The 16430-nt window shown below is 37.9% G+C and overlaps 1 protein-coding gene across 2 annotated transcripts in view; it reads right to left on the bottom strand.

The window, feature by feature from the left end:
- ARHGAP15 (Rho GTPase activating protein 15) overlaps positions 1–16430 on the bottom strand; it is a 320933-nt gene that overhangs the window by 267204 nt on the left and 37299 nt on the right. For both annotated transcript variants that reach the window (XM_048309957.1, XM_048309956.1), the window contains 3 exons: positions 7413–7487; positions 4168–4229; positions 2762–2849 (listed from right to left, as the gene is read on the bottom strand). In XM_048309957.1, coding sequence (XP_048165914.1) covers positions 2762–2849; positions 4168–4229; positions 7413–7487 — 225 coding nt within the window. The remainder of the gene's footprint in view (positions 1–2761; positions 2850–4167; positions 4230–7412; positions 7488–16430) is intronic.

Raw genomic sequence — 16430 nt, 5'->3', positions numbered from 1 at the left:
TGAATCTCTCCTTGGTGTGCTTTAATTGCTGTGCTCTATTACTTCCAATAACTCCAGATTTTGTCACCAACTTCACCAGAAAGCAAAACAATGGATCCCAGCCCTCTCCATGCAAAGCAACAGCAAAGTTGCCACAGTGAGTCCTGCAACTACAGTCGTACACAGGAACAGCAAAACCTCCTTTTAGCTATTGCCAGTTCTTTGATTAAAACATTATTAAAGATTTAGGCCAATATAATTTTAAATCACTCTAAATGCTGTCCTATAGTCATGAAAAGAGGTGTGATTAGAGGGGCTCTCATTTCCCTCTCTCATGTTGCCTTTGTTTTGTGAAATATCATTCCTCTTATAACGATGCTGTCTTAGTCTAAATTTTTGCTCCAAGTACAGTATTTAATAATTAATAATTAATGAATCAATGTCTTTAGAATACAAAGGAACATTAATCTTTTTTGTTAAGTCACATCATTTTCCTGCTAACAATAAAAATGCTTTGTTATAATTCATACTATCTTATATGAACGTCACTTCTCTTACATTATTTAATTAATGGGTGAGTTCCCCCTTTTCCAAAGTAAACTAAAACTGGAAAAATAAAATCAGTAAACAAACAGCTTCTAATGAATCTTTTTTTGTATTAGTCCTTTTCCACTACCAAAAATAAATCTGGTTAAGTGGTTTACAGAGGAAGTAAGCATTGCATTTACTTTATCAGATGAGATAAACATGCCAGTTTAGCTTTTTTTGATGTGCAAAATTTGGGTTTAGGAAATTGGATTATAGGATTTTGAAAACTGACAGTGCTTGTTGTTTTCAAGCTTTACTCAATTTGTTTATTTACTGTTGCGTTTAAGTTTCATGCAACAGACAGAAAATGTAAATTTAACAAATTTTTCTCACCTAGTGAACATTGAGTTCACACCTCCCAGTGTTCAAATCCAGCATGGAATAAAATAAAAAAACACCACACTTCTATTTTTTTCGCCGATAACGAGGAAAATACGGGTTCAATTTTTCTGTGCTCTTTCAAACACAGGAGGCAGATTTTACCTGACTGATTGTGAGCACTGGTGATCATTGAGGCTTCAGGGATAGGGACTGACCTCTCAGAAGGTCCTGTTTCATAACACACCACTATTTTTTTAGTTAACCAGTTTGAGAGCTGGGCCAAAATCCCATTCTCCAGGCAGGTCTAGTTTAGTATCCAAAACCCTAAAGAGGATTTTAACCATGTGGAGGAGTCTCAGAGCAGAATCTAGCCTCCTGTGCATTAGATTTCCACTAGTTCATTTATCTCCTGGAATTCGAGTGAGAGCTTGCAAAGAGAGGGAAGAGGTAGCAAGGAGAAGTGTAAGACACCTAGTAAATTATAAGACTAGTTCTCATAAGTTCACCTTAGACATTTTTCTTTTTTCTAATAACATATAATTCAACTTTAAGGAAAACAGATGATTCTGAAAAAAATAATAATTCAAGTTTCTCTGTTTTCATGACTGCAGAGTTGTATTTTCCAGCTGGACTAGTGCAAACACAAGCAGAAAGACCCTTTACTTATTTTTATTGTTTCATCTATTAGTTCTGGGGTTCTTTTTCTACAAAGCTCACTTTCTTTCAAAAAATGTAAGGCATGAAAAGGTGCTCCTCAAGGCTGATTTTATGACAGGTGGCATTGATAGATCTAGGATTTATAGAAGAACAGTTTGCATCACCTGCCACAGGAAAAATAACTTATTGTTTGTGACTCCTGCCAAAGAGAGCACCTTTGTGGCCACCCATCACGCCAATGAGATTTGGCAGGTTCGATCAGGCCTTGAGAGCCTTTCACAACAGGGCTTTGTCAAACCTGTCCCTTCACTGCCCACAGTGTCACAGAGCCACCAAATTTCCCTTTTGTTGCCCACGCTGAGGCTCGGCAGTGCCCAGCTCTGAAGGGACATGTGCCGCTACCGCTCGTGCAACAGAGCTGTCACATCTCCCGAGACGAAGATCAGTGGCCTTTCCTTGGGGCACAATAAAAAGGTACTGCAAATTTCACTTTGTAGTAACTACAGGCTACAGAAATTGCATTAGCTGCATTAGATGGAGTCATAGAAATATTCAGGAAGGTTAGCGGGATATGGTGGATGTCACATTTATACTGCGATAAAAAATCACTTTGCTAACTTATAATGTTTTCTGCTTTGGTAACACCCTATATTAAGGTGCCATTTATAAATAATTTATTATTATTTATTAATGTATAAGCCACTTTATAGGATGGTAGATAACAACTTAAATTCATGTATTAAAGATGCACATGCATGGTTTAATACAATTTACGCCTCACAATATCCTTTGCAACAGATTCTCATCGCATCATCTGTTCAGCATTTATTACTAATGCATTTTATAACACACTTTATAATACGTTATTTGAGGAAGTAGCTGCATTTAGTGATCATTTTCATAAATAAGAATAAAGCATTTATAAGTGGCACCTTAATTTAAAGTGTTACCTTCACATTACTGGGTAGTCACTCACCATTTGTCTCACTTTGCAATTACTCTCGAAATGCATCTCTTAATAAAGGACATGCTGTGTCCTATTTCTTCTCATACACTACATCTGATTAAGAGTTTATCAAGGCATTTTTCCTTCAGCTGCTCTCAAACCTTTGAAGTTGCCAGCTCAGTCTAAATTTGTCTTCTCTAAACACCAAACATTTTATATTGAAATAATAGTTGCCAGGAGGCTGAGGATATTGGATGGTTGATTGCCTACCAGGTTGGCCAACGCCGGCTGCTTGGATTCTTTGTAGAATTCCATTTTCCGAGCAGTAAGAACAACCCAGGAGGTGGACCAGTTTTTCCTTATAAATAAGATTAAAAAAAAAAAAAGAAAAAGGGAAAAATCTGTGAGGCATTCAAGCAGGAGGTAAAAGATGTTTCATTTGTAGGCTTGACTTTTAATTATGAAAACATAATATATATTAATATATATCTGTCAGAAACAAAAATGGTCTAAAGTCAACATTGTCAATGATCTTCCATCAACATTGATGGCGTTGCACCATCCTAATTATATCTGAAATGTAGCCTATTGAAGTTTGAAGGGCTTCTTTCTCCTCATTCATATTTTGAAGCCCATTTGTATTTCTTTTTTGCCATGGTGTCAAATGAAAACTCTGAGATTATTCACACATGCTCAAAGTTCACATGTAGAGGACTCTGAATTAGCTGGTGCCCTTCTGGTACCTAATACTTAAAATAAAGCTGAGAAAGAAAAATGTTGATCTGACTATACTCAGAGCTCAGTAACAGGTCTATTTTGAAAGGTCCCAAATGCTTTGTGCTTTTCCTAAATTAAAATTTCACAGGAGAGCAAGGAAGATACGAACAATATCTGAGCAAGGTTTAAGTAACCACTAAACATCAGGAGTTCATGGTACAACCCTAGAGAACTGACAAACTGCTGGGGCTAGGGAGAAGTAAAAATACACATGGACATGTGAAAGAATGTCCCCTGATAGCAGAAGAATACAACATTCAACTCAAGAAAATGCTATTATATATGTTACCTATAGCCAGTTTCAAAGCACTACATTATCATAAATCTGATCTGATAAAAAACTATTTTTAGATCAACAGATCAAATCTGACTGTCCAATTTAAGGGTCATAACATCTGATATTTACAGAAATACTCATAACCCCACTATTGATCTGCTTCATATGGTGAATACGAATTGTCTGCTGGTAAGCACAACTTCAGTTCTTTGTTATTTTTCTCTATTTTTTCTTTCCATTTAAAAGAGCTCTTGCAAGTGCACAAAGGTGTAAGTGGTCAAGTGTGCTATGTGCAGATTTAAACACATTTTCCTATGAGTCGGATATGCTGGATGAATATGGATTACCAAAGAATTAAACAGTAATACGTCTTGGAATATATCCTAAATCCAGTACCCAATTCATGCCATCAGTTGTGGATAGACTGAGGCAGCCACAGCTTCTCTGGGCACTCTGTGCCGGGGCCCACCACCCTCACAGTTCTTCCTAATATCCAATCCAACCCTGCCCTCGGTCAGTTCGAAGCCATTCCCCCTTTTCCTGTCACTCCAGGCCCTTGTCCAAAGTCCCTCTCCAGCTCTCTTGGAGCCCCTTTAGGCTCTGTCACATTCACGTGTTATACCTTAATTTCTTGCCGCCATCTGCTATTTTTGCTTTGAGAAGATAACCTTCTTTCTCCACTACCTGCAAGAAAGAAAAATTAAGGTCATAACCATATTATATATTCAGATGAATAAAACCACTTAGTACATGCAAAGGAGTCTTCATCCAGCTAGTCTAGTGTGGGGAATTTTACCACTAATTCTCAGCTTAATCACCTATTTTTTCTTATATACTCAGTTCTTTTAAATATTTGAAAACAACATTTAAAGTCAACTACTATACAAAATTAACCACAATAAAAACTGAATTAAGTTTTCTTTTACTTTATTTTATGCTATTTATTTAGAAGAAATTTATTTTAATGCAGGCAAAGTTTCTCGCTACAAGCAAATGAGAATTTTAAATACATTGCAGGTAAATTATGTTAAAATATCATTTTATATATTGAGTTTCATTACTAGCTGTGAGGGACACACCACACTGAGGACTCTGTATGAGAATGTGACACTGGATTGCAGGGTCCCAACACTGTGCTTGAGTTTTGGTGTATTAGAAGCAAGGCCTAGGCTTGCCTTTTTTTTTTTTTTTTTGCATTGCAGTTTGTGCTCCTACACCTCTCTGAACACCTTCCTTAAGCCAGAGTCCCTTGCAGACACTTGGCTCTCTGATCTGCTGAAATATCCCATTGTACAGCTGGGATACAGCTGGGATAGGGGTTATTTTTGTCTATGTAAATTTATATTAAAAAGCTAAGAAACAAACAAAGCAAGATGACTGTTTTTCAGCCAAACCTTCCATCTCATCAGGTCTCATTTACTAAGGAGGTCTCGACTGTGTCAGTAATGGGAAAAAGAAACAAAACTGTGATTAGGGGTGACTCTGGTTTCGCTTTCAAACACTACCAAGCCAGTGCCCAACTTGGATATTAGAAACTCCACGTGGCCTTTGTAGTAAATTGCATCACAAGGAGATTTCATTACAATTTCAATAGAATTTTGCTGTCTGCAAAGCCATTAAATAGCAATAAAACACGCTTTAAGAGGCAATATAAGGATTTTTAAATCAAACATGTCTGTTATTTTGATTGTACAAAATAGCATTATCTTAACCGTGTAATATGTTTCACTATTTCCTCAGATTTTGTCTGAGGTTGATATACAACATATAATGAAATATATACTGTGAATACATCTGTTTGTACCTATGGAAAGGCCTGTAGGCCTGTGGACAGTGATTTAGGTGACATTATCAAATGGGTACATGAGGATCAGCGTGTGCTTCATCTGTAATTTGTACTTATCTCATCTGTAATTTGTACTTATCTCATGTAAATTCCTGTCATGCATATCATTGCCATAGAAAACCCAGAGAGAAAGTGTGCAGGGATTATTGTGCAGAGTCATGTCACTATTTATCTAGTGATGGATGGGTGAACTGGAAGAGCTAAAATAAGGTTTAATCCCCATCTCCACTTATTTTTTTTCCCCTTACTTTACTTTTTTAAATTTTTTTTTCTCCTTCTAATCCTTTATTTTTGTATCATAAAGCTTCTGGTGGTTGACCAGGGCCAGAGATGCCAAATAACATATGAGAAAAGTTATTATTTTTAATATTTCTATCCATCTGGAAACAGAAACTGGGAGGAGCATTGGCTAAGCATTCAAGCTGTTGATTGCTTCTCTGAATGAGACCCTAAATCTCATGCTTTCAAAGTTTACCAACCACTTTCCCAAACTGCTATCTTGACCAATCCAGAACTAAAGGAAAATATTATTTTCCAACATCAGATCTGTATCACCTTTGTTGTCACATTTTGGGAAGTTAAAAACTGGATGTGCTTCCAGGTGAAAATGTTGCTGTTTAGTCATATTCTCCTTATAATTGTCTTCAGCTAGGATATCAAATCCACTAACAAATAGTGGGTATATAAAATATCCTGACTTAAGTTACATAGCTCAAATCCACCATTTGCTATAAATTAAATGGCTCAAAACTGAACAGTAAAAAACTACAAGAGCTGCAGTTAATATGAGCCCTCTCAGTGCTGAGAAAACTCCTTTCATATATATTGCTTTAATTGAATTAGTACAGGTGCTGTCCTTAATTAAAATTAGCATGGCCTCTTCTAATTGATAATGTGCACAGTTTTCTCTGTAATTAATATAAAGGGCATGCACAGAATTATGAAAAAACTACCACAAAGTCAAATAAAAATATATCTAGGATGACCACAATATTTTTATAATTTCTGTTTGAGGTGCTGCATTCCCCTTGCTTAGCTTCTGTTTATATCCCCTTTTCTATTCTACTTTTTTTCCAAGAAAACACTTCTAGGACAGCTCAGGATCAACTTACAATACTTCTGCAAATGGATGATATTGGATTGAAAAGAATTCCAAATATATCCCAATGATATGTTCTGTTGTTTCTGTCTCAATAAATATCATCATTTGTTGTTAAGCTGCTGCCCTTCCTGCACCTTTCCAACATGTGAAAGGTTGAGAAAATGACCCAAAATGCCCTGAAGAGTTAGCATAGAAATAGAAAAATGGAAGTATTTTGTGGAGTTTATGTTGATTTGTTTTCTAAATTGTTTTTAGAAGAATAGTAAAGATGAGAGCACGTAGTGTAAATATTTGCGTTTCTGAATAAGAATCAAAAAAAAAAAAAAAGACTCATTCTCATGAGTTAATATCGTTAGAAACTATGAGGAAACATCACTGTGTCACATACAGGTTTTATAATTTTCTTGAGTAGAACTCAAACGTTCTGAACATACCTAATCCTGAAAAGTTTGTGTAACAGTACTGCTGATACCAAACTTTCTTTAATGAATCTGTATTTGCATATTCATTTTATTTTAGCTGAAAAAACATCTGTTTCTCATTCCCCCTAGATTCTCTTAATGTCAAGAATTTTTTTTTTAATTTCATGATAATATTTCTTATACTAATTAATACTATTATTAAAAACACCTTAATAAGGGCAAAGAGAGGACAAAGACTTCCTTTATACCAAGTATTAATACTGACGAAACTTCAGTTGAGTGCAACAGAACTAACAACAAAGTCAAGCTGTATAAATGACTTTGTACCTTCTAAAATTATTCCTTTTTTGATTAATCAAAATCCCTTACGTCCCTTAACATCTTGAGGCATCCAAATACTCTCATATTCATTCTTTAGTAAAGCAAGTGCAACGTTTACGTTATAAACCTTTAAAATAACCAGAGTGATTTATCAGATCTGTAGAGCAATTTCTCACCGTGGGGTCCTGGGTACTGATGATGTCTGCAAACGTCAGGTTGTGTTGGGAAAGATTTCTTCTGTGACGATTTATCTGAAAAAGAAGAAGAAATATTTGTATTCAGAGAGGGATCAAATAGATGCAGGTAAAGATGGACCAACAAATTGAATTACAGGGCACACACAGCATGAACTGGGTGGGGGTTTGGGGTTTCTTTCTGATGTTCCTCTGAGCCCTGGGTATTTGAAATGTACAGCTGATATACTGTGGTATAAAACTCTGGTATAAATGTGTCTCTTTGTGATGTCACATTGGCAAATTTACCTAAAAATTATTCAACCGATAGTAATAACCTAAATTACGATTATTTTTTTTTTCCCCCATTAGGAATCTCGAAAATAGGTTAACTGGTTAGGTGCTCTTAAATCCATTTTAGAGAAATAAGAAAGCTGCTAATTATAACCTCAAGGTCACAATAAGCAAGTCAATGAAGAAACCAGAAAACAATTGGGCACAAGTACAAAACAACCCAGCAAGTTTAAACTGCTTTAAAGGCTGTTTCTAAAGTCTCCATGACTGAAAGGTTACAGCAGTACTGGATTCTGAATCTACAATTGCTCCCAAATCACAAGTCCTTGATTTCCTCCAATTCTCCCTTTTCTTTGGGGAAGACAATGTAATCATCTGTGACTTAATTCTGAAAAATTATTGCTTTACACCAGAAACTATTAAAACTAAATGAAAGTTGCTTCACAAATCAAACATTTGGCAGAGTTCAATAGCGTTTTACTTCCTTAAAAATCTACCACAAAGAACAGATCGCTCAAAAGTGTGTGCAAGTGTGTGTATATATATATACATATAAGTGTGTGTATATATACACATATATATAAAACTTTTACTGTTTAAATTAAATATCAATCAAAAAAAATATAATTACGAGTTGAGATCCTGTAAAACTCAGTGATTATTTCTTCTTTTAGCTGAAGCCACAAAGCAAACAACAAAATATAGTCTCAACTAGTTTCCACTGTGTTCATCATAATGCATTCTCTTTTCCTCTATTAAAAGAGACTTAACCAAAAGTCATAATATATTCTGTTTATATTCAAGTGTCTGAATATAGAAAATGTTCTTAATTAATCCAGAGGGCCACGCTCAAAAAACAGTTAAACATATTATGATCCCATTTTTTTTCTCCACACATTGCTTTCATGTTTATTTGTAAGCACTAAGGTTTTTAAGCCTTGAAATCTATATCCTAGATATTGCTCTACTCTCCTAGTCAGAGCTAATGAGCTTAATGAATTACCAGTTCTAAATTTAATACAAACATTTCAAAGAAAGAGATAAAACATTCTTCACAATTCAAAAGTTTCACTGACCTATTTATGAAGAATATCACTTAACAATTTCATTAAGGGTGAGTAACAGCTGGTGACATGGCTGTGTCCTAAAGTGTTTTTCTCTCTTAATATTCTGCATCTTAAGCAATCGAGCTTTCATAAGAAATACTTTAGTTAGTGGCAGTCCCTCCTTTGGGGAGAAAAAAAATGTCAGACCACATTTTCTGTATTTTGCAATCTTGTTTTCAGGAGTGTCATGTTCCTGTTTTATTAGCATGTAGGGTAAACAAGAATGATTTGCTGATGCTATTGAGAGAACTTCTAAGATTACAGTCTTTCTATTTAGATTTTGGATGGAGCTTAATATTAATGCAGGCAGAGGCATGTATATAAATTCAAAATAAATTAATTCAATTTATCTCTTTCTTTATCTTTACTGTTAGACAACTCTGAAGGTTCTATAGTGCCCAAGACATATAGCTAAACTATTCAGGTCTAGATCACAGAAATTCTTTCTTACCCAGATCCCCCCCATTCTAATTATTCCTTAACATACAACAGAGCGCATTGCCTGGCGATGCTTTCTCAAATATATTCTTCACTCATCCAAATTAAATAACAAGACACACTACCACTCCACAGTGCCTGCTTTAACATTCTGCTGCTCTCTCCAGGAGCCCCATGTGCATGTTGGGGGCCCTGTGTGCAACTTTGTGAAGTGTGGAGCACTGAGCAGAACTCTTGGCTGCTCTTTGGTTCAGTGATCAGAGCATTAGCAAAAGAAATGCTCATGTTTGATACTTGTTAAAAAGAATTTATCCAGAGCCCTAAATCCATCCACAACCCAATGAAGAAATGAGTAAAAAGTCCTATTTTTGTAGGCTTAGCAAATTATTGGGGTAGTGTAATTAAAAGACAACAGTAAGATTTCCAGGATATATGAAAGGATTAAGGAAAATTAAATTTCAGGTGTGGATGATATTATGTCCTTTAAGAAACTCATTTGTGTATGCAAAGCAAAAATGCTGAGGAAATCTTCATGAAGACAAGGGAAAGAATAGACCTCTTATACAATTATTTAATTGATGTGTTTGCACATTGGTGGGCTACAAAAAAGAAACACCTTTTAAGCAATCTCACACAGAAAAAGTCCTGAAGCTCCGAAGTCTGAACCTAGTTACAGAAATACAACCAAAATCCACAATTATGTAAGCCAAGATCCAGCTCTTCCGGAAAAACCCCCCAAATATTTGGGTCACAAATGGAATTAATGGAAACTTCAATAAATTTCTTTCTGATTTCTACCAGCCTTTTGGTTTAGAAATAGAACTTTAAAGAAAATTAATCAAAACAACTTAAAAAAAAACCCCAAAACCAGTAACAGCAGAGGAAATACATTCTTTTAGACTGATTTGATAAAATTCCAGCAGGTCTGATAGAAATTTGGTCTTAAATATATTTTGCAAATACCATTGAATGAGTTAGTTACATCCCTTAAGATAAATCCAGTTCAAAGTTAAATGTTCTCAGCAGAACCTGGGTGACAGCAGTCAAGATGTCCATGTTTCAATATACTCACAATTCTCAGTGGAGTACCAAAATATTCAAAGGGAGGTGTAGGCTCTGCTATTTTCATTCTTTCATTCAGCTTTTAATAGATAGACCATAAAGGAGAGGGGTTGAGATTTTTTTTTCCTCCATAGCTCCATTTGATTACCCTAATAAACTCCAGAAAAACCTAAATAATATCTGTCACTAGTCCTCTACCTCACCTCCCAGGGTATGATGAAGGCAGAGATTTACAGAAGTTCGTGAGATCCCTTTTTGGGAAAGGCAGCTTATCAGCAGTTTTCTGATTTGATGAACATTCTTCAGTCAGCAACAATGTCACCTGCAGCACTAAAAATCCACTCTGCGAGTGCTTGCAACTCTGTGGGCCAGTCTAGTTTTGTTAAATTCAGCCTGAGCAGCCCCCCCTTCCCTTAGCTAAAGGGGATCCATCTCCTACCAGAGTTATTTCAGCATCTAAGCACTAATCCGTCATCATCCTTCCCACAAAGGCAAAGCCTCCATTCCGTGTGCCTGGTACCCCGGTGTGAAGGGACAACCATCTGACAACTGCTGTTTTAACAGGGAGGTAAAACACAGCAACCTGATCTTTCATTTAATTTCTCTCTGTGTTCCCGTTTGTTCTTTAAATTCTCCCTCTTTTTCTGGGGATTCATCATGGCTAAGTCAGCACTATTCTCTTCAGACAGTGTGGCATTGATTTAAAAAGAAACTTGGAGGATCCATTTGTTTTTTATTTCCCATTACAGGCATATTTCTAACCTAATTCATCTCATCAACGAGAAGCAGCAGTCTTCTTTCTGATTTCAACCAAACCTAAGAAAACCAACCAGCATTACTCAAAATGCTGCTCCAGTGCAAAATACAGACAATTAATTATTTCCTGAAATGCCATTCTGAATTCACTTGTATCCCTAAGTAATTAAGATAATTGTATGACCTTTCTAGGTGGCTTTCAAGATTGTCAAATAAGTTATTCACCACAGATTATTTATCCACAAACACCACCTACAAGTAGCCTGGGAAAACCATGGTTTTCTCTAACAAGCAGCACCTGGTCAAACAGAGCTCTGCTTTGGATGGGAAACCCTAAACTGGCATCTACCTGCTGTTTTCTCCATCATTCACAGTATTGCTCTGCCAAGGAGAAGGTTCTCATGGAGGGTTTGATAGATTTCTACCAAAAACCTTTCATGCTGTTCATGGTTTGACCTTTTTAGGGCTCTAAGTATTGCTTTTTTCATCCTGCCGACACTGCAATCATGTATGTGGAGATTCCTTTATAAATAACCAAAAAAAAAAAAGAGAGAAATCCCCTACTGTTGAGCCCCTACTACTGCCTGATGCTCTGTTCTGGATCCAACCCAGCAAAGCACTCTGCAATGGGCTTAAGTGTTTTTCTGGATCAGGGCCAGGACACTCCATTCTTTACAGGATCGAACTTACTGGTGGCAGCTTGAAAGTTTGCAATAAAAGTACAAACTAGTCACATAAACTTTTGTGGAAACTATTCCCTCAACAGAGAGGGAGGGGTGACACCTGATTTAGTGATGTCTGCGGTCATTTCGTTCCCAGTCACTCCCATACTGCAGTGACAGCTCATAATTGCTTAGATAAAGAAACTTAACAAAAATGTATTGTAACATTCCTTAATGGCCACGTCCCTTGACAGACACCTATGCAATGGCAACGGCAAGAATCCTGTAACATTTCACTCACTGCCATGCTCAAAGTGACTTGTTTTAAAGATCCAGTCTTGGGCAGTATGGCAAGTCCATGGTTATCTACAGAAATTATTTGGAAACAGCTGAGCTATGGATATGATTTCATGTCAGCTGTGAAAGGCACTGAGAAAATCCCACAGGCCTCCCCACTCAGAAATACCCCTTTGTCATTTACAAGGGCATTTCATTACATGAAAATTGGGAGAGCCTTCAAAGTGACAGAGGGCAGGGTTAGATTAGATATATGGAAGAAATCCTTTGCTCACCCAAGGGTGGTGAGGCCGTGGCACAGGTTGCCCAGAGAAGCTGTGGCTGCTCCATCCCTGGAAGTGTCCAAGGCCAGGTTGGATGGGGTTTGGAGCAACCTGGGATAGTGGAAGGTGTCCCTGCCCATGGGTGGAGGTGGCACTGGATGACATATAAGGTACCTTCCAAGCCACATGCTATTCTATGATTCTATTAAATTCTATTCATTTCATTTCAGCAGATAAGGCACTTTTGTCCATTCTCAAGATACAGAGGACATCAAGAAACAGCAGGAACTATCCCATTTCTCCCCCACACTGCTGCGGATTCTCCCAGTGCATTTGAGCTGTGCCATCACTCAGCAGAAGATCCCTTTCAGCCCTGGGGAAAGCTCCATGTCCCAGTGGGCTACCTGCCCACAGTCACTGGCACTCCTGACTTGCCCTGGAGCCCTCCTAACTCCATCCTCCTGAGGGTTACATTAGAACCACATGGTTTATATTTTCTTTTTCCCCCTTCCTTGTCTCAAAGAGATTTCTTCAGAAAAAAGGTAATGAGACTAAAGGCAGTATAGTATGGTGTTATATCTCTCTGCCTTTTTTCTAAGGCTTGCAGGAGAGAGAGGCATAAAGTGCAGTTTCAGTCCTGCCCCCACCAGCCCACATTTGCTCCTCACCCTTCATCCCCAGGCTCCTGAAAACTCATTACCACGCAGGTGACCCAACGCTTTGCTCAGGAATAGGAACTTGCATGGATGGAGCTTTTGTGCGCTGGCTACAGACCAGATAATCTCTCCATGCATCATTTAATAAGAAAACCACTTCACAGTCCTCATAGGCCTATGTTACATATGACATACTCTCAGCAGAATCTGCAGCCTGAAATCGGTGGGGGGAAGAGAAAAAGCAGCAAGCAGGATTGTGTTGCCTTCGCCCTGCATGCCTCCCTTTGAGCACACTGCCCTCTACACTCAGCTCACATCTCCAGAGCCTCTGAAAATAATGATAATGGTTTTGCTTCCCTTGACCTCTTGCTCCCTTATAAATCAGAATCCTATAGACCTTTCCCACAGTGCGAGGGTCCTCCTTTTTATCCGAGCCTGTGAAGGTGGGTATTTTTTATCAAGGCAATATAACCACGTGGGCGTGCTGCTCCCTGGCTTCAGGACTTGCTGTAGACGAGCACTGCGGTGCCTCTGCTGGGGGAGTATCTCCATTTATCTTCATTCATGAAAGAAGAGCAAAATAATTACTCAGATCCTAGTTTAAATTTCAGCCCAGTGTTAAGATGAGCTCATTCTCTGTGATCAGAGAAACATTAATCATGAGTTTTATTACAAAGCAGAGTCTGTTTGAAACTATGTCGCCTTCTTTCCCCAAATTCTTGGAGGGGTGTTCTGAATTTGGGGTATCCAGTTTGGGCTAATATTTTAAGTCCAAGAATTAGCCTTCACTGGTACTTTTCTCCATTAATGGCTTGCTGTTTCCCAGGAGCAGATTTTCCCTAGAGTGGGAGCCCTTTTGTTCCTCTCTAGTCACTCAAATGGCCTTTGAAATTTGTCCAATTGATCCTTGCTTTGAGGGAGTCCCAGCTGATGTAGTTGGCTTCATTTTTAACATTTTCAGGAGTAGGAGAAGTGCCAAAAGCCCATGTAGAAGAAGAGACAGCTACAAAAGGTTCTTACCACCCATATGTGTTCAAGAAATCCTAGGGCTGCTCTGAATTTGACTGTGGGTCGCTCGGATTCGTGTACCTGGGGATCCAACTATCACAAAGGAACCAACAGCTGTGCTGCCTCTAATCCGTAGGATTTCCAACTGGAAATCAAACTGGAACCCAGTCCCTAAGCTTCAATATGCTTTAATTGCATTAAATACAATCCTCATTGATTCCAGGAAAGAACATTAAAAGTGGGACTTTTGCTGTATTTCTATTTGCCTTTTCTGTTCCAGCCTGTAATATGCAACAAAATGCAGCAACGCACATTGTGACAGCATTCATCCAGCCATACATAAAAAGGTATATCATGAAATATATTGATGTTTCCTATTCTGATCTTTCTATTCATCATGCAGTCATTGCTTTTGCTTCACTGTGATATTTGAATATATTTATCTAAAGTATTGCAGGTGATTTGGCAAAATTACAGATGAGTAGTGCAGCAATGGTAGAGGAAATATGGAGTAAGAGCAGCAGGAATAAAAATGCAATAACTATCAGTGCTTTACTGTTCTTTGCCTCTGACATGTATGTCTGCAAAACTGCTCTTTGATGTTATGTCTAAAAAAGGTAAAAATCAAAGTTAATACAGACAGAGAGTAATGATAGATTGTCTTTCCATGTTCCCTTTGGATCTTAGAAAAATAAAGACAATAAATGTGAGAACTCAGCTGTGACTGCAGACTGCGTCAGCAACTCTGACCCGAAACTGCACCCCAGAACTGTAGTCTCAGGGTAAGGGGAAAGCAAAAAAATATCATTAAAACTTACTAAGTAAATGTGCAAAAACCTCTACAAGAATTGCCTTTAAAAATCACATCCAGCACATACACTACAATCAAAATGCTCTCAAAAGCTCTCTCCTGAAAGGACTGTCTTACAGAAAAGCATAATTAACATTGATGTCACACTCCTGCAAGTCATCCGTTGCTGTTTGCCATATAAACACCCTTGTAGAAAATAATATTAATATTCCTAGACAAATGCTCGATCCTCTCTAGCGGGCCCCACGTTAGCACATTGCTTTATCCTGCCTACCTGACTCCTTCTCTCAGATTTAGACAAGCCAAAAACTCACCTTATGCTACTGCAGAAGCAATTTTTATTTTTGAAGGTTAATCCAACTCAGCAGGATTTAGGGATGGCACTTTTGCTTGGTCGTAGGCATGTTGGCTCAGGCCAGACAGCTGTTTGGACATTCTCCACTGGGAATCTTGCCCTCAACACCCACAGTTGATGCACATACATGGTCTACTGGCTGCCTACTTCCATGCCCATCTGTTCAGATGGCATGGTGCCCACTCACAAGTTCGCTGGATCCTTGCCCTTAGTGTGTAGATGCCAGGCAATGATGGGCTTAGATGGGCAGCCTGCAAAATACTGAAAGTGATCATTTTTTTCCTGTAGGAAGTCCTTCCTCTGCAATAGCACTGAAGCATGGGCACCACATGCTACCCTACACTTAATAGCACCTGTGGACATATACGTGCCAGGAATGGAAAGGGAGGGGGGGAATGTACTCGGGGGGGGGGGGGGGAGGGGGGGAAATACAAAATGGAATGATACAAAAAATTTGCAAGGATTCCTGTGACACTCTCCATTGCCCATGGCAGTGGAAGAACACCCAGGTTAACTGGACACAAAGTGGCTTAAGCATCAGAGCAGCAGAGCCATGGCCACGTTGGCCAGAGCACTGCCTGGTTTACCCTGATTCCCTCTTCTGATACCCAACTTCCTTTAAAACTACCTTGGGCAATGCACATCACTCAGTGGCCAAAGTGTATAAAAACCCAAACCAAACCGTACCAAAACCAGTGTGAACTAAATTCAGACCTGTCCAAACTTCAATGCACATTCCATATACACCAGGCAGCACAAAGTATTCCATGGTAAGCCATGGCGCCAGTCAAGGTAGATAGTTAACAAGTCATTTTAACAAAGGTCCATTTTAACTTGTGACATTGCCCTTTGAAACAATAACTGAGAAAACTCTACTTGGTAACAAGAGATTATTTCAGATAACTTAGCGGATAAGACAAGTTTCTCTATTTATTTTTTTTTTCCCCAAGTCCAAAAATCAACCTTATTGCAGCTATACTAGGACAAAGCAGCAATTTAAAATTAAAATATCGTTTTCTTCCCTAGTTCGATTAACAGTAAATCAACATGCAGCAATAATTTTATTGATTGAAATAAGTTACTTAAAAAATGAATGCTTTGTTAACTATCCCAAAAAGATATATTTTTTTTACACTTTAATCACAATTATTTGAAATTTGTGCCTATAAATCCCAAGGTATTTTCACATGCCATCCATTCTTTAGTTGTTCTTCATACATTGCATGGGAGTCATTAGAAAAGTCACAGAGTTTCTACTTTTTGATTAGATGAACTAAACTTTTAGAAGAAGGAGGGAGGGGGAACTCAAAGAG

This window comes from Corvus hawaiiensis, chromosome 7 (genome assembly GCF_020740725.1).
Source record: "Corvus hawaiiensis isolate bCorHaw1 chromosome 7, bCorHaw1.pri.cur, whole genome shotgun sequence".
NCBI classification, from domain to species: Eukaryota; Metazoa; Chordata; class Aves; order Passeriformes; family Corvidae; genus Corvus; species Corvus hawaiiensis.
The sequence above is the reverse complement of the archived record's forward strand: the minus strand, read 5'-3'. Positions and strand labels throughout refer to the sequence as shown.